At 42.7% G+C, this 26285-nt stretch overlaps 1 protein-coding gene across 1 annotated transcript; it reads left to right on the top strand.

Moving 5' to 3' along the window:
• The first annotated feature begins 33 nt into the window (after positions 1 to 33).
• On the top strand, positions 34 to 26285 carry LOC130930012 (protein crumbs homolog 1-like). The gene is made up of 9 exons (XM_057857672.1): positions 34 to 174; positions 2559 to 3497; positions 8152 to 8702; positions 13651 to 13816; positions 18870 to 19749; positions 21118 to 21159; positions 24553 to 24675; positions 24870 to 25111; positions 25603 to 26285. Exons 1-9 carry the CDS (start codon positions 126 to 128, stop codon positions 25653 to 25655), a joined length of 3045 nt encoding a protein of 1014 aa, XP_057713655.1. The 5' UTR covers positions 34 to 125; the 3' UTR covers positions 25656 to 26285.

The raw sequence follows: 26285 nt of genomic DNA, 5'->3' as shown, positions 1-26285 counted from the left end.
TAAATCCCTTTAATCTTGGCCTGCCACCCACTGTGGAGGACAGACACATGCAAGCGTGAAGATGCATGCACATCCGTTCCCTCGTGTAAAATGAAGTTATTTATTTGGAGGTTTTGACAAGGACGATGTTCAAATTCCTCCTGCATGTTTGGATTTTATGGTGGCTTTTAGAAGGTAAGCCTATTTCAAGATATTTGCATTTTACGTCAATTCCAAACATTATTTGATCAAACAAGTCATCATGAGCATCATTTTGCATTTAAGGCTAACTGCTCCTTTTGATGAGATGATATGTACATTTTTATATTTATAGCACTTCATATTTTTAATCATACAGTGGTATGAAAAACTATCTGAACCTTTTGGAATTTCTCACATTTCTGCATAAAATCACCATCACATGTGATCTGATCTTTGTCAAAATCACACATATGAAAAAACAGTGTCTGCTTTAACTAAAACCACCCAAACATTTATAGGTTTCATATTTTAATGAGGATAGTATGCAAACAATGATAGAAGGGGGAAAATAAGTGAGTGAACCATCACATTTAATATTTCACCCCCCCCTTTGGCAGCAATAACTTCAACCAGACGTTTTCTGTAGCTGTAGATCAGTCAGGCACATCGATCAGGACTAATTTTGGCCCATTCCTCTCACAAAAGTACTGGAGTTCAGTCAGATTCCTGGGATGTCTGGCATGAATCACTGTCTTTAGGCCATGCCACAGCATCTCAATGGGGTTTAAGTCAGGACGTTGACTTGGCCACTCCAAAACGTGTATTTTGTTCTTCTGAAACCATTCTGAAGTTGATTTTCTTCTGTGTTTTGGATCTTGTTGCAGCATCCATTGTCTTTTTAGCTTCAACTTTCATACTGATTGCCTTAGGTTTTCCTGCAAAACTTTTGAATTCATTCTTCCATTAATGATTGCAAGTTATCCAGGTCCTGAGGTACCGAAACAGCCCCAAATCATGATGCTTCACGCTTAATAACCGTTTCCATATGTAAACCAGAGCTTGACATCTCAGGGAATATGGTGACCGAGGAAAGAAAGTCTGGCAGCCTTATGACGATGGTGATGGTGGAATGGACAAACCTTAACTAGGCCGGGAAGCCATTCTCTGCTTATCTGAAATTAGTTATAACTGTTTATATATGAATATAGATAATCATATGATGCATGCCCCCCCCCCCAAAAAAATGCCACAAACCAAAATTCATTTAGCCACATACCAAAAAAATTTCACATGGCAAAATCCATTTTGGCACATGGCAAAAAAATGCCACATGACAAAATAAAATGCCGCATGGCAAAATCCATTTTGACACATGGCAAAAAACTGCCGCATGGTAAAATCAATTTTACCACATGGCAAAAAAAAGTGCCACACGGCAAAATCAATTTCGACACAGCAAAAAAATGCCATATGGCAAAATCCATTTTGCCACATGGCAAAAAATATGCCACATGGCAAAATAAAATGCCACATGTCAAAATCAATTTTGCCACTTGGCAAAATCCATTTTGACACGTGGCAAAAAATGACACATGGCAAAGAAAAAAATGACACATGGCAAAATCCGTTTTGCCTCATGGCAAAAAAAGATGCCACCTGGCAAAATCTATTTTGACACATGGCAAAAAAATGACACATTGCAAAAAAATGCCATGTGGCAAAATAAAATGCCACATGGTAAAATCAATTTTGCCACATGGCAATATCCATTTTGACACATAGCAAAAAACTGCCACATGGTAAAATCAATTTTGCCACATGGCAAAATCAATTTCGACACATAGCAAAAAAAATGCCATATGGCAAAATCCATTTTGCCACATGGCAAAATCCATTTTGACACATGGCAAAAAATGACACATGGCAAAGAAAAAATGACACATGGCAAAATCTGTTTTGCCACATGGCAAAAAAATGCCACATGGCAAAATCAATTTCGACGCATAGCAAAAAAAATGACATATGGCAAAATCAATAATATGCCACATGGCAAAATAAAATGCCACATGTAAAAATCAATTTTGCCACTTGGGAAAATCCATTTTTAAACGTGGTAAAAAATGACACATGGCAAAGAAAAAATGACACATGGCAAAATCCGCTTTGCCACATGGCAAAAAAAGATGCCACCTGGCAAAATCAATTTTGACACATGGCAAAAAATGAGACCTGGCAAAAAAATGCCATGTGGCAAAATAAAATGCCACATGGCAAAATCCATTTTGACAAATGGCAAAAACACTGCCACATGGTAAAATCAATTTTGACACATGGCAAAAAAAGATGCCAACTGGCAAAAAAAATGTGACATGGCAAAATCAATTTTGCCTCGTGGCAAGAAAAAAAGCCACTTGGCAAAATCCATTTTGACACATGGCAAAAAAAATGCCACATGGCAAAAGCAATTTTGCCCATGGCAAATACCACTTTTCGTTCTTGGCCCTGTTGCTAAAATGAATAGAAAGTGACCCACAGGAGTTTACGGACCACAACAGAAAAGAAACGGTCATCACAACAGCATGATCTTGTCTTTGTAGGTACATCCTCTGATGGCGACGTCAGCGGATGCGAAGAGCAGCCGTGCCAAAACGGCGGAGTTTGCGAAAGCCACCTGGGCGCTTTTAGATGCCTTTGCTCCCAGCGACCCCTGCGCGGCCGTCTCTACGGGGGTCCGACCTGCGCCGTCACCCTTTCGGGCTGTGACGGCAACCGATGCGAGAACGGCGGCACGTGCTCACCCTTACTCCTAAGCGGGAAACACGTTTACACGTGCACCTGTCGCGCCGGCTTCTCGGGCTCCAGATGTCAGACCTCTAGCGTCTTTTCATTCGAGAGCCCGGGTTACGTGTACGTGGAGACTCATCTCCTAGACGCGGAAGCTCCTCTGAACGTGACGCTGAGCTTCCGTACGGATAGACCGGCGGGGACTCTTTTGCAACGTCGGGTGGACGGCCTCCTTCTTAGCGTGGAGATCGTGGATGGAAAAGTGTGCCTCAAGAGTCTGAAAAACCAAGGATCCAGCACTTTGGTTCAGCAGCTACCGGAGTCGGTCTCCGACAGCAAATGGCACACCCTGGAGGCCTCGCTGGGCGGGGTGGTCAGCCTGATCCGCCTCCTCTGCACTGAGGGAAACTGCAGCAGTGAAAGCAAAAGCGAGGTCAGAGTTGCAGAGGTGGCTTCCGCTCTCCCGCCTCTCGAGTCGCTCCGTCAAAGTCTCTTCGTTGGCGCGGCTCCAGGCGACCCAGCGGAAGCTTTTCTGGGCTGCCTCAGAGACGTGTCGGTGGGCTCCCATCTGGTGGTCCCGGTCACGTCGGCCAATCGTTCCGGCGCCCTGGTTAACGTCACCGCGGGATGCAACGATAACGATAAATGCGAGGAGGGACCCTGCCGGAACAGAGGCCGTTGCATGAGTCGGGGTTGGAGGAGCTACAAGTGCCACTGCCAAAGACCTTATGAAGGCGACAACTGTGCAGAAGGTAGGACACTGCCTATAGACTACCAGAGACCAAGGACGTAGGTTTGCATAGGGACGGTAGCAACTTTTCAGGATGCTCAAATTGTCCCCACCAACTTTTAAGCAACCTTATTTGCATTGTATAAAAAGCTTAGTCATATAGGTAATTTAGATTGTCTTCCCATATGTTGTATTGATAGAATAGACCCTACCACTATTAAGTGAAAAATTTTCATTATATTCAGACTTAGGCCTGAGTTATGCTTCTGCGTTGCGGTGACAGCGTAGCGACCATGTAGACCCTACGGCGTCAACGAGCATTCGATAGTTCTACAGCAAGGGAACACGTTGTGCCGTTGTGTTTGTACGGTTTTGGGGGACTCTTGTCGACTTCCTCTAGTTTTCTCCCGGTTACACAACAATGTCAATAGAGATGGAACACCAATCTTTATTATACCTTGACGAAACATTGTAAGGTGGTCATACTTGCGGACCTCTTCGAGGATCCTCTTGTTGGCTTGGTCCATTTTTGAGTCTAGCGTAAGAATGTTTGGAAACGGCGGTGATTTTGCGCTGAACCGCAAACAACAGACCAATCACAGTCCATTTGCGTCACGTCACCACGTGTTGACGAGGCAATTGCTCTTAGGCTGCAGGGAAATCTTAGCTTCCTGCAAAATGTCAAAAAAAAAGTGCTCAAATGTATACTGTCACGTCCCACGGACGGCTCGCTAAGGGCGTAACATAAAACGAGCCACACAAGGTACGAGTGGACACAGTTTATTTACACGAATCAAACTTGCAATGAACAATATACAGAATTTGGATGAAGCACGGCGTCAGGGTAAGCCCAGGCCAAAACAACAAACAAAAGGAATATACACTTGAACCCCACCCGCTAACTAAACCCTAATCATGTAAAAGGAACAAAGAAAAGACAGCCACTAACCTAGCTTCTTACACTAAACAAAACTGGAAAAAACGGGTTAAACAGAAATGGCGACTTACCCCTACTGCTTAACAAAAACGATCCAATAATGGCAAAACACAAAAGACCTCACCGAAAAAGCTAGCATCAAACTAGCTAGTGTATCAAACTGGCGATCAAACGCGCACGAGAGTGAATGGCGAGCAAACAGCTGGCGAGGAGGACCGCGGCAGAATGCTGTCAAATGCGACCTCCCAGAGAGTTGACAACGGCAGATTTATGAAGCTTGGCGCCTTTTCATCGTGGCCAATCAGCGGCGGCGACGTCATCTGTCCATCCGGCGCCGATCATCTTACGTCACAGTGGGAGGGGAAGCAGCCAGCTGGCGGAGGCGATGATGAGCTGACTGAAATTCTAAAAAAACAATAATTAAAATGGTCAGGGCCGTCACAATACCTTTGTAGGTACATGTCATTAACTAAATATACGCTACAACGCGCTCAAATTTTGTTCAGAATTAGCTTCTTATCACGGGTTACGATGCGAGGCGGTTAGTGTTTCCGCCTGCCGAGTGGACGCGTCATGCGGTGCGGGTTCGAGTCTTGACTTGAGCGAGGGGGGTCGGTGCGGTGCAGACACACTGGTTACATTGGTGCCGTGACCCGGATCGTCAGAGAAGGTTTTCGGGTGGTGACTGTAACGGGTACACGCAGGTCCGCGTGTATGAGCGGTGCGTGGAAAACCTTCCCTCCAATACTATGTGGGTGCGCTGGCGGAATGTGAATGTGCCGGTCCACCACCACGCGACCGTTTAGTTGGCTGACGAGTTGAAGACTTCCCCGTCCTGCCACAAAGACACACACATGTACTCAAACAGCCCCGACAGATTCATGTCGACAAAATGCCGCCACCTTCGGAGAGGAGGGATATTAATAGTTTTTTGGGCCAGCTGCAGCCACTGTAAGTCATGTAAAACAACATCAGTGTTGTGGAAGTTGGGGAAACACCACTAATTTTGCTACTGAAAAGCCGACCTGCATCAGAGTTAGCATAACATTACACTTGCTAACCTGCAAAATTACTGCAATCAGGCCAGCCTCCACAAGGAACAACGAAGTCAAGCGAGCCGTCCCTTATTTGGATCATTGTTTGCATTATGTGCATTACGGTAATATCGTCCCTACCAATGTTGAGACCAAACCTAAGTCCTAGCCAGAGACGCACAGCGTCCAATGGGCGGGACAAACACCGTCTTTACTCAATAACTCATCTTGTTTCACTGAAGTGGAGCAATGCACTCTCAATTCTGGAGACGCACAGCGTCCACGCTGTTGAAAGGACTGGGAAGCTTTGCGAACGAATGGAAAAGCAAGCCGCATCGTAACTGTGATAAGAAGCTAATTCTGAACAAAATTTGAGCACGTTGTAGCGCATATTTAGTTAATGACATGTACCTACAACGGTGTACATTTGAGCACTTATTTTTTGTAGGGGTGTCAAAATTATCGAGTTAACGGGCGGTAATTAATTTTTTAAATTAATCACGTTAAAATTAGGGCTGTCAAACGATTAACATTTTTAATCGAGTTAATTACAGCTTAGAAATTAATTAATCGTAATTAATCGCAATTAATCGCAATTCAAACCATCTATAAAATATGCCATATTTTTCTGTAAATTAGATATATATTCTGTAAAATAATTTGTTGGAATGGAAAGATAAGACACAAGATGGATATATACATTCAACATACGGTACATAAAGACTGTAGTGGGCATTTCACTCTACTGTCATTTAAATCTGTCTATGCTGTCCTCACTCCGAAGCGTCTACCTTTTCCAAAGCTAGATAGCTAGTGAACGACGCCTTAATAATCAGACTTCTTCCTTTTTCATCTGATTTATTAATAAAATGGCCTCAAACCACTGTCCTCATTAGACCGTAGTGAAACTACAAAAAAAGAGTACACAAGCATTGCATTAGCAACAACGTTAGCGTAGCATGCTATACAGGTTCACTAAACATAAACAAAAAGCGTCTCATACAAAAAATATAACATTTCGCTTACTAACATAATATGTACATTCTTTACAACAACCATACTTACGGACAAATCTTGTCCAAGGATCATATAAGCACAACATTACAACGTAGGCGTCAGCCCGAGATGTCGCGCAGCCATATTGAACTGGCAAGAAAGCAATAAACCATGTCGCAAAGCGACCACAAGAGTTTGCTGTTAGTCGGCACAAAAAACCTTGCTGTAAAACTTACCAAAAGGCAGAATACTGTCTGAGCGGGACATGTGCGTTAATTGCGTCAAATATTTTAACGAGATTAATTTTAAAAATTAATTACCGGGCGTTAACGCGATAATTTTGACAGCCCTAGTTAAAATATTTGACGCAATTAACGCACATGCCTCGCTCAAACAGATTAAAATGACAGTACTGTGTAATATCCGCTTGTTACTTGTTTTTCTGTGTTTGGCGCCCTCTGCTGGCGCTTGGGTCCAACTGATTTTATGGGTTAGAACCATGAGTGAGCATGGTGTAATTTTTGACATCAACAATGGCGAGCTACTAGTTTATTTTTTTGATTGAAAATTTTACAAATTGTAATAAAACGAAAACATTAAGAGGGGTTTTAATATAAAATTTCTATAAATTGTACTAACTTTAATCTATTAAGAACTACAAGTCTTTCTATCCATGGATCACTTTAAGAGAATGTTAATGCCATCTTGTTGATTCATTGTTATAATAGTACTTAACAGTACTTATGTACCGTATGTTGAATGTATCCGTCTTGTATCTTATCTTTCCATTCCAACAATATTTTACAGAAAAAGTAAAAAGTAATTAACTCAATTAAAAATTTTAATCGTTTGACAGCCCTAATTTTTTGACATTTTGCAGGAAGCTAAGATTTCCCTGCAGCCTAAGAGCAATTGCCTCTGACTGGATGTCTCGTGCTGTCAATGGTAGCCAATGTGTTGAAAAATGCTTAAGAAAGGAACTTCAATTGAACTAAATTTAGAGTGGACATTTTCCATCAATGTATTATGATTGACTTTCTGAATAGGCCTTGCTTTTTGAAGTATTGTTTGATTGACAAAAGATGAAGTAAGGACTGCAGATAACGAGGTCATGTCACGTTCCTGAAGGAGAGTGAGAGGATGGGCAGAGAGCCACAATGCAGGATAGTGAAATTAGTCAGCAGACTTTAAAGGAGCTTACAGGTAGAAATAGAAGCGGGTTCAGACACATGCAATAAGGAGACAGTCAAGGAACACTTGGGCTGAGGATTTGTAAAAACGTGACTTTGATTAGCTTATCTGGAATAAATTAAGGAGTCCTACCTGATCACGCTAAGGTCAGGTCACATCTCAGATCTTTAGTACTGCGCAAAAATCCCTCAAAAATACTTAACACTGATGCATAGCCTGGGAAATCTTGAGAAATCTTGAATCTTCAGATCGTCACCGTTCTTTTCTTCTGGTGTAATTATAGACCGAGACCTGTACTTTGACAACTATCAGTTCATCACTAAAAAAGACAAACAAGACATGGAGAAATTCCTCCTTGTATTCATTTTTGCTAGATTGGATTATTGCAAATGGCGTATTTACAGGTCTTAACAAAAAAGCAATCAGGAGGCTGCACCTAATCCAAAATATTGCTGCCAAAGAATCTGTCATCACCGATTACTCCTCGATATAAACTAATTGCCCGTTTCCTTCCACAGAGTACATCACCGCCAGATTCGGGAGCAAAAACTCGGAAAGCTACGCCGTCTTCTCGATAGACGACGATCTCGGCGAAACCTTGACCGTGTCGATGTTCGTCCGAACCAGACGACCCAGAGGCCTCCTCCTGATCCTGGCCAACAGCACCAGTCAGTACTTCCGCCTCTGGTTGGATCAGGGCCGTGTGAAAATCCAAGTCAACAACTTCGAGACCCTGCTCGGCCAAAGCGCCGTCGACGACGGCCATTTTCATCTGGTGACCGTGAAGCTAAACGGGTCGGAGGTGACTTTGGTCCAGTCGGCCACGAATCAAGGCTCTCGAGCCGTGAGGCACATTTGGGCCCAACGCGGCGATCGGGTCTTTGTGGGCGGGCTGGCGGACCCGAGGGCCTCCGCTACATTTGGGGGCTACTTGAAAGGATGCGTTCAGGATCTGAGAATGAACAGTAAAAGACTGCAGTTCTATCCTATAGCATCATCTGTGGAATCCTACAATCCGGAAAAACTGATTAGCGTCGAGTCGGGATGCAGTAGCGACAACGCCTGCGCGGTAAGCTAGTGACAGTTCTGTATGTTGTGCTTTTGGTAACTGGCAGTCCTATGACAGCTGGTCATTCCCCTGCTGTGGTCCCGGCAAGCAGTCCTGTTTGACGCTCAGCTGCGGAAGCGGGTGGGGGGTCCTCGGGGCCCGCTGCCTGGCCGCCCCCTGCACAGCTGGGTTGTCCATCGGGACTGCTTGCCAAGGGAATGACGAGCTGTTATAATCCGCTAAACCTTGCTCGCCGCCTGAGGCTGGCCGATCGGTGAAGACAATCACTCCGTCTGTGTGTGACATGAGTCGGGGTAGTTTTGTTTGATTTTTCATGTTCGAAAGGTGAGGAAGAGACTTGGAAGAGCCGCTTGGTTTGGGTTAGCATGTAGCCTAGCTCTTACCCTCCTCTTTTGTTTACATTTTTTCCTCCAACTCCGAGTCCCGCAGAGAAATGACAAGAGCCGGACTAACTCCGGTGCCATGAAATACTGTTTGGGAGTGAAGGAATCTGACCTTTTAGCCAGATTGCTAGAATCACGCCAGCCGAACCGCTGGAACCGCGCTAGCGCAATTCCAACAACCTGGGCCGGCGGACCCCGACTACCCGGCCATAAGGCCAAACTCCGCGCGTTCACCTTAGGCTTAACCCCTTGTCCTGACCCCATTCTAAAAGCTAGAAAAAGGCTTGGAAACACATGTTGACAATTTATTCCAAGTCGGCAGCAATCATACAGCACAGAGAGACAGACAGGCAGACAGACCTAGGCGAGGAGGCTTACTCGATTCAGGATCAGCAAACAACGAGCACACAGGATTCAATTCAATTCAATTCAATTTTATTTGTATAGCCCTCAATCACAACAGAGGTCTCAAAGGACTTTACAGAGGCAATATGATACACAATTAGAAATGAAGCAACAAAGATGAATAGATACAGTTCAAGTCCTGGGTATCCCCTATCCTTAAGACCCTCCATGCCGGCAAGGAAAAACTCCAAAAACTCCAGAGTCAATTGGGAGAAAAATGAGAAACCTTGGGGAGTACCACAGTCAGGAGAGATCCACTCCCAGGACGGATAGACAGGAACCCCAGAACGGCTAATGGAAATTAGCAAGCGAAATTATAGTCCGTAAAAATCCAGTGGAGTAAAGGAGCAAGAAGAGGTCCCTCTAGTCAGATGAGACGGAGGTAGCAGCGAGGACGTCTATCCAGCCAGGGGTCCGGACAGTCAGGAGGCTGCAGCTGAAAAATAGCCCCTCCCCAGAGGGGAGGGGGGAAAGGGGACACCGGGTGACTAGTGATGAAGAGACTAGACAACTAGATATTAACATTGGAAAATAGAAATAAAGTAAGACAAGTGGTAGGTAGAGTAAGAAAAGGAGATAGAACTCAGCGGCTGTACTGCCCCCCAGCATTATAGCTTCTAGTGCAACTTAAACTATGAGTCTATTCCGACTTCAACTAGCCTAACTATAAGCTTTGTCGAATAGGAACGTTTTTAATCTAATCTTAAATGTGCAAACTGTCTCGGCTTCTTTAATACTAGCTGGAAGCTGATTCCATAAAACAGGGGCTTGGTGGCTAAAGGCTCTAGCTCCGACAGTACTTTTATGAACCCTGGGAACTACCAGTAGACCTGCATTCTGAGATCGGAGTGTTCTGTTGGGGCGGTATGGAACCAGAGCATCGGTGAGATAAGATGGCCCCAACCCATTAATGGTCTTAAATGTAAGAAGGAGGATTTTAAATTTAATTCTAAACTCGACTGGAAGCCAGTGAAGTGCCTGGAGCACAGGGGTGATGTGCTCTCTTCTATTGGTTCCTGTTAAAAGTCTTGCTGCTGCGTTTTGGACTAGCTGAAGACCTTTTAGAGAGCTTTTAGGACAAGCTGCAAGTAGGGAGTTACAGTAATCCAATCTCGATGTAACGAACGCGTGAATTAATTTTTCTGCATCGCTTTTAGATAAAATATTTCTAATTTTGGCGATGTTGCGCAGGTGAAAGAAAGCCGTTCTACAGGTTTGTTTAATGTGTGCTTTAAACGATAAGTCAGGGTCAAATAGAATTCCTAGGTTTTTAACTGTGGCGCTGGAGGCTACACTTACATTGTCCAGAGCGACTATCTGGGCAGATAAAGAGTCTCTAACACTTTTCGAGCCTATTATAAGGACTTCTGTCTTTTCAGGGTTAAGTAGAAGATAGTTAGTGCTCATCCAGGTATTTATATCTCGGACGCAGGCGCTTAGTTTTTCTACTTGCCTGACCTGCTCAGGTTTAATTGATAAATACAGTTGTGTGTCGTCAGCGTAACAATGAAAGTTAATGCTATGTTTTCTGATGATGTTACCTAGAGGAAGCATATACAGCGTAAACAAGATGGGCCCGAGGACAGATCCTTGCGGCACACCATAACTAACTCTAGAGTACGATGATGATTGCTGGTTTACATTGACAAACTGGTACCTATTAGATAAATATGATTTAAACCAGCAGAGGGCTGCTCCTCTAATGCCTATGTCACATTCTAATCTCTGCAATAAGATATTATGGTCGATTGTGTCAAAGGCTGCGCTCAGGTCCAGCAGAACCAGGATCGAGACTAATCCAACGTCAGCGGCAAGTAACAAGTCATTAGTTACTTTAACTAATGCGGTTTCAGTGCTATGATGAGCTCGAAAGCCAGACTGGAACTGTTCAAATAAACTATTGTCCTGTAGGTGCTGACAGAGCTGTTTAATTACCACTCTTTCAAGGACTTTGGAGAGAAATGGTAAGTTAGAAATAGGTCTATAATTGGCCAGAATATCAGGATCAAGAGTAGGTTTTTTCAAGAGCGGTTTAATAACTGCATATTTAAAGGACTGCGGCACGTAGCCAGTAACTAATGAGATATTTATTATATTTAAGATAGTGTCAATAGTTAGAGGCAGGGTCTCTTTAAAAAGTTTGGTTGGGATTGGGTCAAGGAGGCACGTTGATGGTTTGGAGGACATTATAATTGAAGTTACATCAATTTGGTCTACAGTGGTAAAGTTATTTAATATTTTAGAGGGGTTTATAGGAGATTCCGAATTCTTTGTCTGCACTTTATCAGACCTAATAATTGGAAGTGATTCATTTATTTTATTTCTAATAGTTGCGATTTTATTGTTAAAAAATTTTAGGAAGTCATCACAGCTAAGGGTGGTTGGGATATAAGGTTCTATTGAGGTGTGACTGTTTGTCAGCCTTGCTACAGTGCTGAACAGAAACCTAGGATTATTTTTGTTTTCCTCTATTAAGGATGAGTAATATCTGGTTTTAGCCGTGCGCAAGGCCTGCTTATATGTCACTAAGCTGTGTTTCCAAGCAGAGAGGGTGTGCTCTGTGTTGGAACGGCGCCAAAGTCTTTCTAATTTACGTGTCGATTGTTTAAGAGAGCGTGTTTCAGCATTATACCAGGGAGATGCTCGTCTCGGCTTGACAAACTTTAATTTGGAGGGAGCGACGACATCTAGGGTGGTACGAAACGTAAACAGAACACGATCAACAAACTCGTCATTAACAGCAAGGCCGGACATCACTCCTTCATAATTAGATGACATGGAGGCAAATATAGGCTGAATTATCTGTTTATACTCTGAAACAGAGTGATCACCTAATGTCCTTTTCATCTGAGTTCTAATCACTGGTGGTGGATTATCTTGAAGCACAAACCGAAAGGTAATTAGAAAATGATCAGACAGTACAGGGTTGTGGGGATGGACACTAAGATCACTAATCTCAGTACCGTAGGTTAAAATCAAGTCCAGGGTGTGCTTGTGACTATGGGTTGGTTTATTTACATTTTGAATGAAGCCAGTCCCATCTAGTAGGTCATTAAAGGCCTTACCAAGGGAGTCACCTTCATCGTCAACATGTATATTAAAATCCCCTACAATTATAATTCTATCCCAGCTTAGCAAAATACTAGATAAAAAGTCAGAGAAATCTAACAAAAACTGTGAGTAGGGACCAGGGGGACGGTAAACCACTATGAACAGAACTGGTTTTTGGTTCTTCCAGTTAGCGTCTATAATTGATAGTGCTAGACTTTCAAAGGAGTTATAAATGTAATTAGCTTTACTTTTTGGGCTCATACCTAAACAAGAGTGTGATATTACTGCCACCCCCCCTCCACGGCCCGTGCTTCTAGCTGTGTGAAAATTCACGTGACTTGGGGGTGTGGATTCATTAAGTCTAACAAAGTCATCCTGCTGAAGCCAAGTTTCAGTCAGGGCCAAAATATGAATATTGTAATCCCCAATTAAGTCATTAACTAACAGAGATTTGGGCGAGATTGACCTGATGTTTAATAATCCGCATCTTATATATTTATTAAGAGCTAATTTATTTTCACTGCTATCAGGGGCTATATGTATTAAATTCTTTGGTCTCGTTCCTATAGTACTCGGTTTTCCCCTGTTCACTATACGAGGCACGGACACAGTCTCTATCTTCTGTCCTGAATTTTGGATTTGTGACAGCTCGGAAAGAGGCGAGTGGTCACTACTAACAGTGTTATGTTTTACACTACAACACTGCGCCCGGGCCCCCACTCTCAAGTGTCACTTTGGGAGACAGGAATGTCCCCGAGATGCGACAGTCTTTTTGAAGGCTGCAGTGGGCCGGAAGAAGGGTGTGGCTGAGTGTTGTTTGGGTTAATCTTCTGTTGCAGATTGAAAGTTCGTGGGTCACCGTTGCTGAGTCATGTTTAATGAGGCAACCGAGGTGAGAGGTTCGGCCCGCCTCAGGATCTGAGAGGCGCTGAGCTATGTCTGAATTTTGGGGGGGGGCTTGGAACGGATTAGGGCTTTGACATGGAAAACATGTCTCTACTTACATAATTTTCAAGTTACGAAACTACTTTCAGAACCAATTCATTTCGTAAGTAGAGGTACCCCTGTACACGTACTGCATTGATTTGGGAACTTTTCCTTTGATCTAGGTTAACCCTTGTCTCAATGGTGGTGTCTGTTATTCCATGTGGGATGACTTCACCTGTAACTGCCCGCCCAACACGGCAGGTCAACGCTGCGAGGAGGTGAAATGGTGCGAGCTGTCCCCCTGTCCCGCCTCCACCGTGTGCCAGCAGAGCTCGCGAGGCTTCGACTGTGAGTAACGCATAAACAATGACCCGTTTCGTCCTTATTTTGTCCTTCATTTCCCCCTTCAGGTCAAAATCAATTGGACATCTTTAACAAGCAGTGCTGGGCACGTTACTTTAAAAAAGTAATTAGTTACATTACTCACTTCTTCTTCCAAAAAGTAACTGAGTTAGTAACTGAATTACTCTATAGTAAAAGTAACTAGTTACCAGGGAAAGTAACTATTTCCGTTACTTTAAAAAGAACTTGTTGTATGTCAAAGAATTTGAAATTTTCTGAGCGGTATTCGAGTCAGTGGAATAGAGAAGAACAGACAGGTCGTTAACTTGTTAGGTGCTTCAGCAGATTTGAATTGCTTACCACAGATGTCGACAAAAGCTTTGCCACAGGACATAAATTACACATTACATGCAGGTTCTTTCTTTTAATTTCGACAAACTTGAAATAGTGTCTATATCTCCACCTCTTAAAGGACATTTTTTCTTCTGAATGCTCTGCCATCCCGACCCTGTGCATCTGTTTTGCGTGTGTGTGTTTGCTGCACACGCTGTTCCGGTTTGCTTGTGAAATCACCGGCTCTGATTGGCTTACCACGACACATGACTCTAACCCTCAGCCAATCACAATCACTTCCATCGCATCTCTCGAGGGGCCGCATTCAGGTAGGCTCGTTTCCCGACAATTCACGTCACCTTCAAAGCGTCTGCCGTCCTCAAGATGGAAGCAGAATTATTACTGGCTGACAGTGGGAGATGGGAAAGAGGCTAGCATCAGGTGTAGCAAACACAGAAATGTTACCAAACTTTGGAAAGCATTGTCTAATTGAATGAGCAGGGACAAACAGCTTGGAGTCAGAAATACGTGCGCTATTCTCGAATCTGAACGCACCCCAAGTCTTGGATGACAAATCAACAGAGCAGAGAGTCGACTCGACACGGCTGGTAGTTTCTTCAATTTATTCAGAGTAAGTAACGCACCGCTTTTGACCGTCAGTAACGGTAACGGCGGAAAAATTAGTTAGATCACCCCATTACTGAAAAAATAACGCCGTTACGTAACGGCGTTATTTATAACGGCGTTACTCCCAACACTGTTAACAAGGAAAATACCAAAATACCTTCTATTCCTAATGAGGAATCCAATGACAACATGAGGTGGTGTTGTGCAAAAACACCTAAATGACTATCAATTGAAGGAATCTGACCTCTTAGCCAGACTGCCGGAATCACGCCAGCCCCACGCTGGCGCAGATCCAACGACACGGCCAAAAGACCAAACCCCGCGCGTTCACCTTAGTCTTAACCCCTTCTACTGACTCCATTTTGCTGGAAAAAGGCTTTAGCACAAGTTGACAATTTATTCAGGTCGACAGGCATCAAACAGCAAGGCGAAACAGAAACAGACTCAGGCAAGGAGGCAGACTCGTTCCAAGGTCACCATATCGCAAGTCAACAAAAGGTTCCAGAGAAAAATTACAATGATTAGTTCAACATTCATTGTTTTTGAAGGCTCTCACGGGATGTGCTGTGGGCAGAAGAAGGGTGTGCTTGGGCTTTGTCTAGGATTATTGTCTGTTTGTGGATTGGACAGGAGGATTCGGGAGTTACTGTTATCAGGGCAACGAGGGTTGTGGATTTGGCCACCTCAGCGTCAAAGGGGCTCTTGGAGTCTTATCAGTCGTGTTATCAGTTGGATATCGGGCGTTCTCCGGTGTTCCTTGTATTGGGACAGGGCGTCCCGCCATTTGTTCTGGACTGTCCGGGAGAACTGATTGCGAGTGTTGGTGGTGCAGACGTGGGCTTGTAGATGTCTTGCCTCGTCAGCGTCAATCTTGCTCAGTCTGTTGCATGACGCACATGTTGGGCTTCTGTAATGAGAAGGCGTCATGTATCTCTTATGCCCTATATTCTGCTTGTTTTCTTTAAACTATGGTGTAAGTGATATTTATTTTATATTGGGTGTGATAGAGTAATACAAATAGTTAAACCGTAAATATGAGAAAAGATACCATTGCCTTCACTTATTATATTATTTGTGTGAGAATAATGCAAACAGTTAGACGGTGCCTACGAGACAAAGTACTATCTCCTTCACAAAACTCTGGCGATCAAATATCGTTTCTGGTTACAACGTTATTATCATTGATAATTTTGACAACCCTACAGACAACGACAAGCATGTACATTTCTAATCTCCGGAGGCGGGCATGCTCTTTTCTCCTGTTCTCGGTCCACTGACTAGTGAAAAGGCAGCGATTAATTACAGAGTGGCTGATTACTGGAGGGAATAGAGTTGAAGCAGGGATTCGACATAGGATTCCACTAAGAACTGCAAATCCCTGGTCAGGTTTAGTCTACCGCCACATGCCGATGGAGGTAGGTCGATGTCACATGTTCACCTGGGGTAATTACTGTTGTACTTTTCAGTCAGTTAAGGATACTCTGAAGGACGATCCATAGTGCACAAGAAGTTTAGGGAATTACAAGTGAGATTCCAGGATCAAACGAGATGCAACCATCTTGAAATGCGTGAATTTTAACTAGTGCTATCAAATTTATCGCGTTAACGGGCGGTAATTTATTGTTTTTATTTGGAATTTGGAATGGAATTTTATTGCCATCATCATGGGTATCATTGGCAATCATTGACAATTACAAAATGTGATATGATTTGCCCGAAGGAACCGAAGAAGAAGACAAAGGCGGACGGGATGAAGCATATGCTTATCAGTTTCCCGTCCCCCATACAACTAAAGACGCACATTCAGGCATGGAACATACATCAAACTGTACAATAACACAATCAACAATCTGGGTTTAGTAACTTAGCGTCCAGTCAAGCAGCTCGATTAATTTCAGGGCGTACAAGGTTAGGCTTTGTCATGTCCCTGACATTTTTGCATCTGTTTGCTGTGGAACATTTTGTTGTGGCTATGTGTGTGGCGCACACAAAGGTCACTGTAACAGTTTCATCAGACATTAATGTATAAAATCAAACAACATGCTGTACATATTTTATCCCAAGATTAATGTCTCCACACGAACATGCTTATTATTTGTTTTATACAGTATCTTTTCCATATACTCAGTAAAGTAGACATTTGAATCAGGAGCTCGGTAGACACAGCAGATAATTATGTTTTTACAATTGGGGATTAGGAGCTCAATTGCAATACATTCCAGGAGATTGTCAATCATAATTGCTACACCCCCTCCCCCCTCAGATGCCCAATTCATTTGTGTCATGTTATGTCCGTGCAAATTAAAGTCAGAGCCTTTGTTTTCTTTAGTAGATAATCCTTAATGTGTTCAAGATTCTCAGACCCAGGTGTTGGCTATTTTCCCAGCTTTCTTGAGTTGACATGCTTTTCTTGCAATTTCGGCGAGTCAAGTTGTCATTCAAAAAAATCTTCGACCCTTTCAGGTGGCAGCGCTGGTTACGCAGGGCAGTCTTGGTCTTGTGGTCTGCCAGCTTCATGAGCACCGTCGCCGGTCCTCTCCCTTCAGATGGGAGCAGAAGGCAGTGACGGATGTCCAGCGGTTCCATGTTTATTCCATACTCTTTCAGCTTAGCAATTGCCAGTTGCGCCAGTGTGTCCCCTGGGCTAGGCGTCAGTTGTAATCCAGAAATGATGAGCTCATATGCGCTTCGGCACTGGTCGAAATCGTCAGCCAAAATTTCCAGCATCTTGATGCGAACATCTCTCTCCTCGACCGCCTGCTTGAGTTTCTGGTTTTCAGCGCGAATTAACTGGAGCTCTCTGCTGATTTCTTGATTCTGGTTTTGAATCAAGCCAGTCAAGGAGACCTCCAACTTCTGTATGGAGGATTTTATTTCATCCAAGTCTCCATTTTTCAAATTCTTTGGAGCCATACAACATTCAACATTAGCACAGCTTGCGGCTCTCGGCAGGCCGTAACTCTCACTCCTGCCTCATGTGAACAAACAACATTGGCGTCGCGTGCACTTCAGGGTGCCTCGGATACTTCTACATCAGAATATTACAAAAGGCGAGTGGACACAGGTGTTCATTGGACCGCGCTGTTTGTTGGCATAAGCTTCGGCAACTCCTTCACAACAAACATAAGTATCATTTAGTGAAAGCACAACAAAAATAATGTCTCTCAAAAAAAAAAATCTGTATTAAGGAGGCCCTATTCTCACACTGTTAAACAACAGTGCAAAGAGAACTGGCATTCCCAATCAAAATAGCTATGCAAAATACAAATAAAACTTACTCAGACTTTGGTCAAACTATTGAAACATTTCGTTTAGTTCAACAAATACACTGGATGGCAATATTTAGTCACAATATACAAACTATCAGATGTCTCGTACGTTGTGAAGCCAGCACTCAAATGACCGTGATGGACCAGTAAACAGGGTCAGTCGAGGAACAAAACACACTCGTTAGCATGATTTCTAAGTAATTTAAAACTCACCACTGACACCTTGTGGTGCATTTCAATCACTACCTTACGTAGTTAAAGACACTGTGGAAAAGGGAGCCCATGTGACGTCACTGCTCGGGGACGTCAACAATGGCGAGCTACTAGTTTATTTTTTGATTGAAAATTCTGCAAATTTTATTAAACACGAAAACATTAAGAGGGGTTTTAATATGAAATTAGTATAACTTGTACCATCATTTATCCTTTAAGAACTACAAGACTTTCTATCCGTGGATCCCTTTAACAAAAAGAATGTTAGTAATGTTAATCCCATCTTGTGGATTTATTGTAATAATAAACAAATACAGTACTTATGTACCGTATGTTGAATGTATATATCTGTCTTGTGACTTATCGTTCCATTCCAACAATAATTTACAGAAAAAAATGGCATATTTTGGAGATGGTTTGAATTGGGATTAATTACGATTAATTTTTAAGCTGTGATTAACTCGATTAAAAAATGTAATTGTTTGACAGCCCTAATAAAGACATTTTTAAAAACAGATCTTTTTAACCTGATTTCAATCCTCGGAAAATGACGCGATCAGTCTGATTTCCGTCAGGTGGCCATTTTGTCTTAATTTTATTTTTCTTCCATTTTCCAGGTTTTTCAAACATAACAATCCGTCCAGAAAATGGAATTTTGCAGTACCGATACAAAGGGAACAACAACAGCCTCAGCAGGATTTCCCTCAGCTTCCGTACAAGACAGACGGATGCCACCGTATTCCACGTGCAAAGTGGCTCCAGTTACATCACCGTCTCCATTCAAGAGTCCCGCGTGGTCATGGACCTCCGCAACTCCACGAGCATCTGGAGCGAGGGTCCGATCAATGACGGGAATTGGCACTCTATGAGCCTCGGCGTGGACAAAACGACCTCTCGGTGGGTCGTCGACGTGGACGCCAGTAGAGAGGAAATACCCCGGTTAAGTGTCGAGGACTTGGATTTACTAAGAGAAGACACCGATATCTTCCTAGCCGGGCTAAGCTCGGAGTCTCCCGTGAATTTCTCCGGATGTCTGGGCCCCGTTCAAATCGGAGACCTTCTCCTCCCTTTCCACTTGGACACTGAGTTGAAACTTCCCAGGCCTCAGGAAGAGCAGTTTTCACGGTTAAACGCCAACGCGAGTCCACGCTACGGCTGCCGGGGGACGAGCGTATGCGAGCCCAATCCTTGTGAAAACCGGGGCACGTGCGAGGATCTCTTCGACGCGCATCGCTGCGATTGTCCCTCGACGTGGAGAGGTCACTCGTGCCGAGAACCGAGTGACACTTGTGTGCTTCGGCCATGCGTTTTTGGGAATTGTACCAACTTTCCGGGGGGGTACCGATGCGAATGTGAGTGGGGATACACGGGATCACAGTGCCAGATGGAAGTGGATTTCTGTGAGAACAACAATTGCAGTCATGGTGCCACGTGCCTGAAAGGATTCCAGAGCTACTCCTGCCTCTGCCCCCAGAACCTGACAGGCCAATTTTGCAAGTGAGCTCTTAGTTAGTTCTCATTTAGAATCATTTCAGCACTTGTTTAACATTTTCATAACCAAATTGTTTTACTATTGAGGCCAAAGAACATAATACTGCATGGACTTCAAAGGTCCGATATAGCTTTAGTCACTTTTCTTTTCACTTTCGACTGTCACCTCAGGCCTAAAGCGTAACTGCAGTCAGAACATAAAAAACAAGTATTTGGCCCATCAGATCAGCACCAGAAACATAAAAACGGCTAAGGTTATTTTTACTGTAAATAGCAATTCTTCAGGGGGTTAGAAAAGTGTTTTTACCAAGTGGTATGGTAGCAGTGAATGAATGTTCCAGTACTTGTACGCCGAGCCGGCGGCATGGGCGGGCATTAGGGGGCCGCCCTGAGAGACTGCTGTGCTCGCCCTAGCTCGATTAGACTGTACTGTGTAATTTTTCTTTTAAATCTTCCACAAAAACACACACACGGAGAGGACGAACCCTCTATTCCAGTGTTTTTCAATCGATTGTGCCGTCGCCATGAGAGATCGTCAGGTGTGCCGCGAGAAATTATCCAAAGTCGCTTTTTTTTTAACATCGACGGGCAAAGTTGCAGTAGGAAGGAAGGAGTAGGCAAAAAATTCTCGGTTGTATGCAGATGAGCGAGGTATTCCTCGTGTTGCGTTCAAGAACTACTCGGATTTCTAGCCTTTAGCCACCTTGCTCTCCGCAACAATGTGCAACGTCCAGCACGTCTACTGTTCATCAGTTGACTCGCGATAAATTTGATAGCCTTACATTAAGCCAAAAGACTCTGGATGAGTGTAAGACATTTTGTCTGTAACGTTAAATACAATTAGAAAACGATTTAATTAAAGAAATATGTATATATATATATTTTAAAAAGGCATGTCCGATATTTTTTTTGACAATTCTGATACTTTGAAAATGACGTGATCGGACATCTTTAGTTATTAGGTTCATATACGTGAGAAATGTAGCCCTCACCCCTGTTCATCCAATCTGTTTGGTCTTATTAATGTCCCATCCTGAGCAAAAAGTGTACATGCAGGTTATGCTGTTATATCGTCCCTACCAATGTTGAGACCAAACCTACGCCCTTGGAACTAACTCCTATTACGCAATCGAGTTCTAAAAGAAATTTTATCAATGTCAAAGTATCTGCTATTTACTCAGTGATTGAAATTGACGGTGCTAGACATCCAATTCATTTCAAATGGGAGGGACTGCCATCTTACCGGTTCAAATGGGTTGGACTTCCACTCGTGATAAACTCGTGATTGGACAGCTATCATCGTCAATGTCACTGAAAGAGTTCAACAGATTTTGAACAATATTGTATTCATGAAAACTTCTTCGTCTCTTACAGTGTGAAAATTCCCGAGATCCCATGGTACATCGAGACACGCCCGTAAGTGTATCTACACTGACTGTGACAAGATGCTAGCAGGGTTCTCAACTCTCACGCATTCCATTGACTGTAACGTTTAACTAATGGCCCTGATGTATAATGGGCGACGACCAGGGGTGAAAGTGGGCCAGAACGGTTAGGAACGCAGTTCAGGTATAAGATTCAGGGCCAGAACGCAGTTCCGGTAAAAGATTCAGAGCCGGAATGCTGTTCCGGTACACGGTGCTTTGATTCCGAAAGTATGACAGCAAAATGCTATGTAAATTTTTTTTTTTAAATGCTAAGCTGCCACACATGTATTTCATCTCCAAGAAGAAAACAATCTACCAATGTCAGAATTACGTACACAAGTGTTAACAACTAGCATAATAAAGTGCTTGTGTAGCGTAATCCATTTCCACCAATATTTGTTATTTATTTTATTCCATGGATGGCATGGAGGTTTCCCCAGCTGCTGCAGTTATCTGAGTCTGATGATGATGAGTCACGCCAATGTGCGAATGCACGCAGCAAAGCAAAACGCCTGGACTCATTTATCCGTTCAATTGGCTGACATACTGACATGTGATCAGCAGAGATAGTTTGCTCTGATTGGTTCAAATGTGCATGTTTTCTGGAACAGCAAAAAAAAAAAAAAAAAAAAAAAAAAGGGTTCAATTGATGCGACAAAAAAGGGCAATGCAACAGAAAATAGATCAAATTTTTAAGAGCAACGAAAAAGTTGAGGCTTATTTTACATATTTAGTTTTATTTGCTCTGATGGGGAGGTTCAGAACATCTTAGCTGTCAATATGCGCTTTGGACTTATATTTGTTCATTTATGTCAGGCTACTTATTCATTTCTCTATGATTTAAAAAAAGTCAGTGTTTGCGCGATCTTTAAAATATATTCCATTTCACTCTGCATAATATAAGTCATTTGTACTTAAAGAGCATACGACACCAGAAAAAAAGTCTTAAATGGCATTATTATGTGAATTAGAATCATATTTTGAGACGATTCGACCATATACAACAATTTAGCAAAGCGCAGATGACGAGAAATTAGTCTTTTAATCTGCCGGTTAGCCACGCCTACAATTATAGGGCTTTAGCGTCCCCAACAGGTGGATGACGTCAGCGGTAGACTAGGCTCATCGGTTTTACTATTCAGCCCATTGAGGGGGAATTGTTCAGAACGAGGAAAACGAGACGAAGAGAGCTGCAAAATGTCATTGTTTCAGTCTCTCTACTCCCAATATTTTTACAGGATATTCTTTTTATCCAAGTATTTTCCCCAATAGCTATATAAATGGCTTGAGAAGGACCAGTCAGCCCGTCGAGGGGGAACTATTCACAATGAGGAAAACGCGACGAAGAGAGCGGCAAAATGTCATTGTTTCTGTCTCTTTACTTCAATATTTTTACAGGATATTCTTTTTACCCAAGTACTTTCCCCAATTGCTAAATAAATGGCATGGTCATGACAAATAACTTGTGCTAAATGGAATATAAAATCATAAAAATCCATTTATTCAAGACGACATGGCAAAATTACTCCATAATGGTCAAAACAGTCGACTTTACCTTTACTGTCACACCTGCCGAACGATATTTTATGACACCTAAATCGGACATATGTCATTTCCCTTCCCCGGCTTCGGAGAATGCAAACAGACCAGAAGGAGTGACAGCTAGCCGACATGCTAACCCGAACCGAGGGATGTTTCAAAGTCTTCGAAGTGGAAAATCACACATAACTAGCCTGGATTATTTGACATGACCACCCGGTTGTCGAGTTTCTTTGCGGATCGGCAAACCGCCCGGCGGAGAGCAATTTACAGTTCGTTCCCTGGAGGAGGGTGGCTGGAATTGTTGTGTAGCTAACGTGCTAACAGCTAACTGCTAATGAGCGTGAGGATAGCTTTTTACATGCCTATCAATGATCAAACGTAAGTAGTCCTTTATTTAAAGGAATTTTATAGTGTTTACTTTGTAATCACTGTATTCGTATTTGACATAATACAAAACAAGATGTTTACTCACTTCCTTGTAAGTCCAATGGTCCCACAGTAAATATCCACGGTGAATGGGAACCTTTTGAAACTCCAAAACGGCGCATACGCCTCTCCCGCATACAGAATGATTTTTCTGCAGCCGTTTGGCTGGCGTGATGCAAAAAATAAAAGTATTAATCCGCAAAATCAGCTGAATCCTTCGTCCTCATACACAACAGTACACTGTAGCGTGAAGAGGACGTCTTCTACCGTACACGTCACAGCGCCCTCCTCCTCAATGCGAGACCGAAACCGGAAGTCACTCATTTTCCTGGCGCGGGATTCAAAAAAACGAAATAAATATAGCGATCGCTTCCACACACATCCAAGCGGTCCATATCATTCAGGAGCATAAAATACCGCGTGTATTATGAAATAAACATGCTTTTTCGTGTCACAAGCACTTTAAATATCTGAATGTATGTAACTTATATCTTTGTTATTAAAAACAAAAAAGTACATGTTTACATTAACTTCAATTTTAATGTACATGCTATGTTCTTGAGTAGTTAAAATTGATATTTGGCTTTTAGTATGTGAGGAAATAGGGAATATAAAAATTTGGAGATGGAGGTAGGTTGGGGTTATTGCTGTTTTTGTTCACTTTTATTTTGCGAGTCATTGAAAAAATACAATTTTGAATAAAAATCAGATTTTGTATGTGTTATAGAAATAACTGCTAAAAGTTTTCTTTGCATTTCAGTAGTTTAAGAGGTTTGACCCCCCACCCCCCCACCCCCCCCCCAAAAAAAAAAAGAAAGAAAAAACCTTCACGTCGGGGAGTTCCAGCAAGAAATTCTAGCCACTTTCACCCCTGGCAACGACCCCTTGCCCCCCATAGTCTTGGAGAATAATGGCTAACAAGCCGCTCAAATTTAGAAAATATTGAGGACCCGCTAACATTACTTAACCAATTAGTAGTTAGTTAATTTGGCAGTGTCACTAATCTGAGTGAACTATTGATAGCATTAGGCTAATGTCAATAGCTGTAATTATGTAATTACCAGTGTTGTTAATAACGCCTATATAATTTTTTTTTTTTTTTTTTTGTGGTGAGTAATCTAGCGTTACTACAGTTTGGTTGAATGAGGCATGTTGCAAATGCAATGATGATTGGCTCGGAGCCTTAGAATTACATTCAATCTTCAGCAGTTGAGAACAAGCACTAGCTACCAGCACCACCTAGCTCACAAGCTAACGTGCTACTTTGCTGTTTTGTAGAAAACCACAACAAATATATGCAGTTTTTTTCCATGGTATTTTCAACATGCATCAATCGTTTTAGCCATCCGAGTCAAAATATGTGACTTTACTCATGAAGAGGAAATGATCGCTTTTCTTTTTTTTGTTCTTCAAGTCTTCCTCAGCTGCCTGTGTCAAAATGTACGGGTATGAGACGCAACTTCACTTGCTATAACGGAGGCAACTGTTCAGCAGTGGACGACGACTGCCTATGTCTACCTGGATTCTCGGGACAATGGTAGGACATCACTTTAGATTTCCTAACCACATGGAGGCGCCAAGATTTTTTAGCAAGAAATGACGCAAAATACAGCAAAAAAAATAGTTCTTTTGAGATGATGAACCATTTATAGGTCAATCCTTTTTTGTTTGTCCATGCCGGGATTGGACGAAAATCCTGCTTGACCTCGTATTGTGGCTTTCTCACGGCAGGTGCGAGAAGGACGTGGACGAGTGTGCCTCGGAGCCATGTATGAACGGCGGCTTCTGCCTCAACTACGTGGACCGATTTGAATGCGTGTGCGATTTGAATTACTCGGGTATCCACTGCCAAATAGACGTCAGTGACTTTTACATCTACGTCTTCTTGGGTCTGTGGCAGAACCTGTTCCAGCTGGTGTCCTACCTCATCATACGCCTGGACGACGAGCCGGAAATCGATTGGGGCTTTGAGGGTAACGATTAGGCAAGCTTTGTACTAAAAAAATAAAAACTAAGAAGCTAGGCCTTGGCGAGATGGCCTTAAAATAAAATCGCAGGTTTTTGGTTTTGTCCCACAGTATTTTTTATTGATTGTCAAAGTAATAATCCACACCATCAAAACAACACCATTAAAAAAGTAACACAACAAAAAAATGTTCCTCTACCATTATTAACCCCAGTCTATCCTCCATAAACACAGAATCATAGTCCCAAGGCCGGCCCAGCCTATACGCAGACTACGCAGCTGCTTAGGGCCCCTGACCACTAGGGGGCCCCCAATCTGGCAACCTCATTTTATAAGTTGTTAATAGAGCATCGTGAATAATGTGGCGACCATTGCCGTTTATCTATGCAAACACCTGTTTACTGCAGTTTGCTTTATTTGACTTTTGTGAGTTTTGATACTATATTATAAGCTTAAAAAATAAAGTTCTTCTTTAACTTCTTTCTTTTCCTCTTTTAGAAAAAGGTTTGGCGCCATCTACTGTAAGTACTGACAATTCAAAATCTGATTAATATACAAAATATGGATGTATAGGTTGGTTTGCATGTATGGGTTTCACATTACACTGTGACGAAATGGTGGGCCCAAAAAATGGGGCCCTTGGCATTATTTTGCTTAGGGCCCCCAAATGGCCTGGGCCGGCCCTGCACAGTCCACATTTTGATACGGTGAAGCTCATATTAGTTTCATTTTCTTGACATAACCAATAAAAAGTGTTCACAAGTCCTAAAAAAGTCTGTTTTTTGCCCTTCTAAATGTGTGTCATGCATTCCAGAGTTATTACTGATAACATATGATTCATCCACTGTTCGGTAGAAGCATAGGCGGAGTTTGACTTTTGGGGCAGGGGGGCACAACATGTTGATGACCCCGAAACACACTGTCAGCAATAAAATTAACTTACAGGAATATTTATAAGTTGACAATGAGCGTTTTTTGTGTCCCATCATTCTTGAGAGGAATTCTAAATCAGGCTGCTTAGGCAGTACTTTTCGCCAAGATAGTCAACCATTGAATATGGTACGCCCGCTTGTGTCGTGCCAATGTAGTTACTCCAGTCAAAAATTGTATCCCCTGGGCGGAACCATATGGAGGTAGATTTTTGTCTTTATTATTCAATCAAAAAAAAGTTGCTTCCAAAA

Source organism: Corythoichthys intestinalis, chromosome 14 (assembly GCF_030265065.1).
Source record: "Corythoichthys intestinalis isolate RoL2023-P3 chromosome 14, ASM3026506v1, whole genome shotgun sequence".
NCBI classification, from domain to species: domain Eukaryota; kingdom Metazoa; phylum Chordata; class Actinopteri; order Syngnathiformes; family Syngnathidae; genus Corythoichthys; species Corythoichthys intestinalis.
The sequence above is the reverse complement of the archived record's forward strand: the minus strand, read 5'-3'. Positions and strand labels throughout refer to the sequence as shown.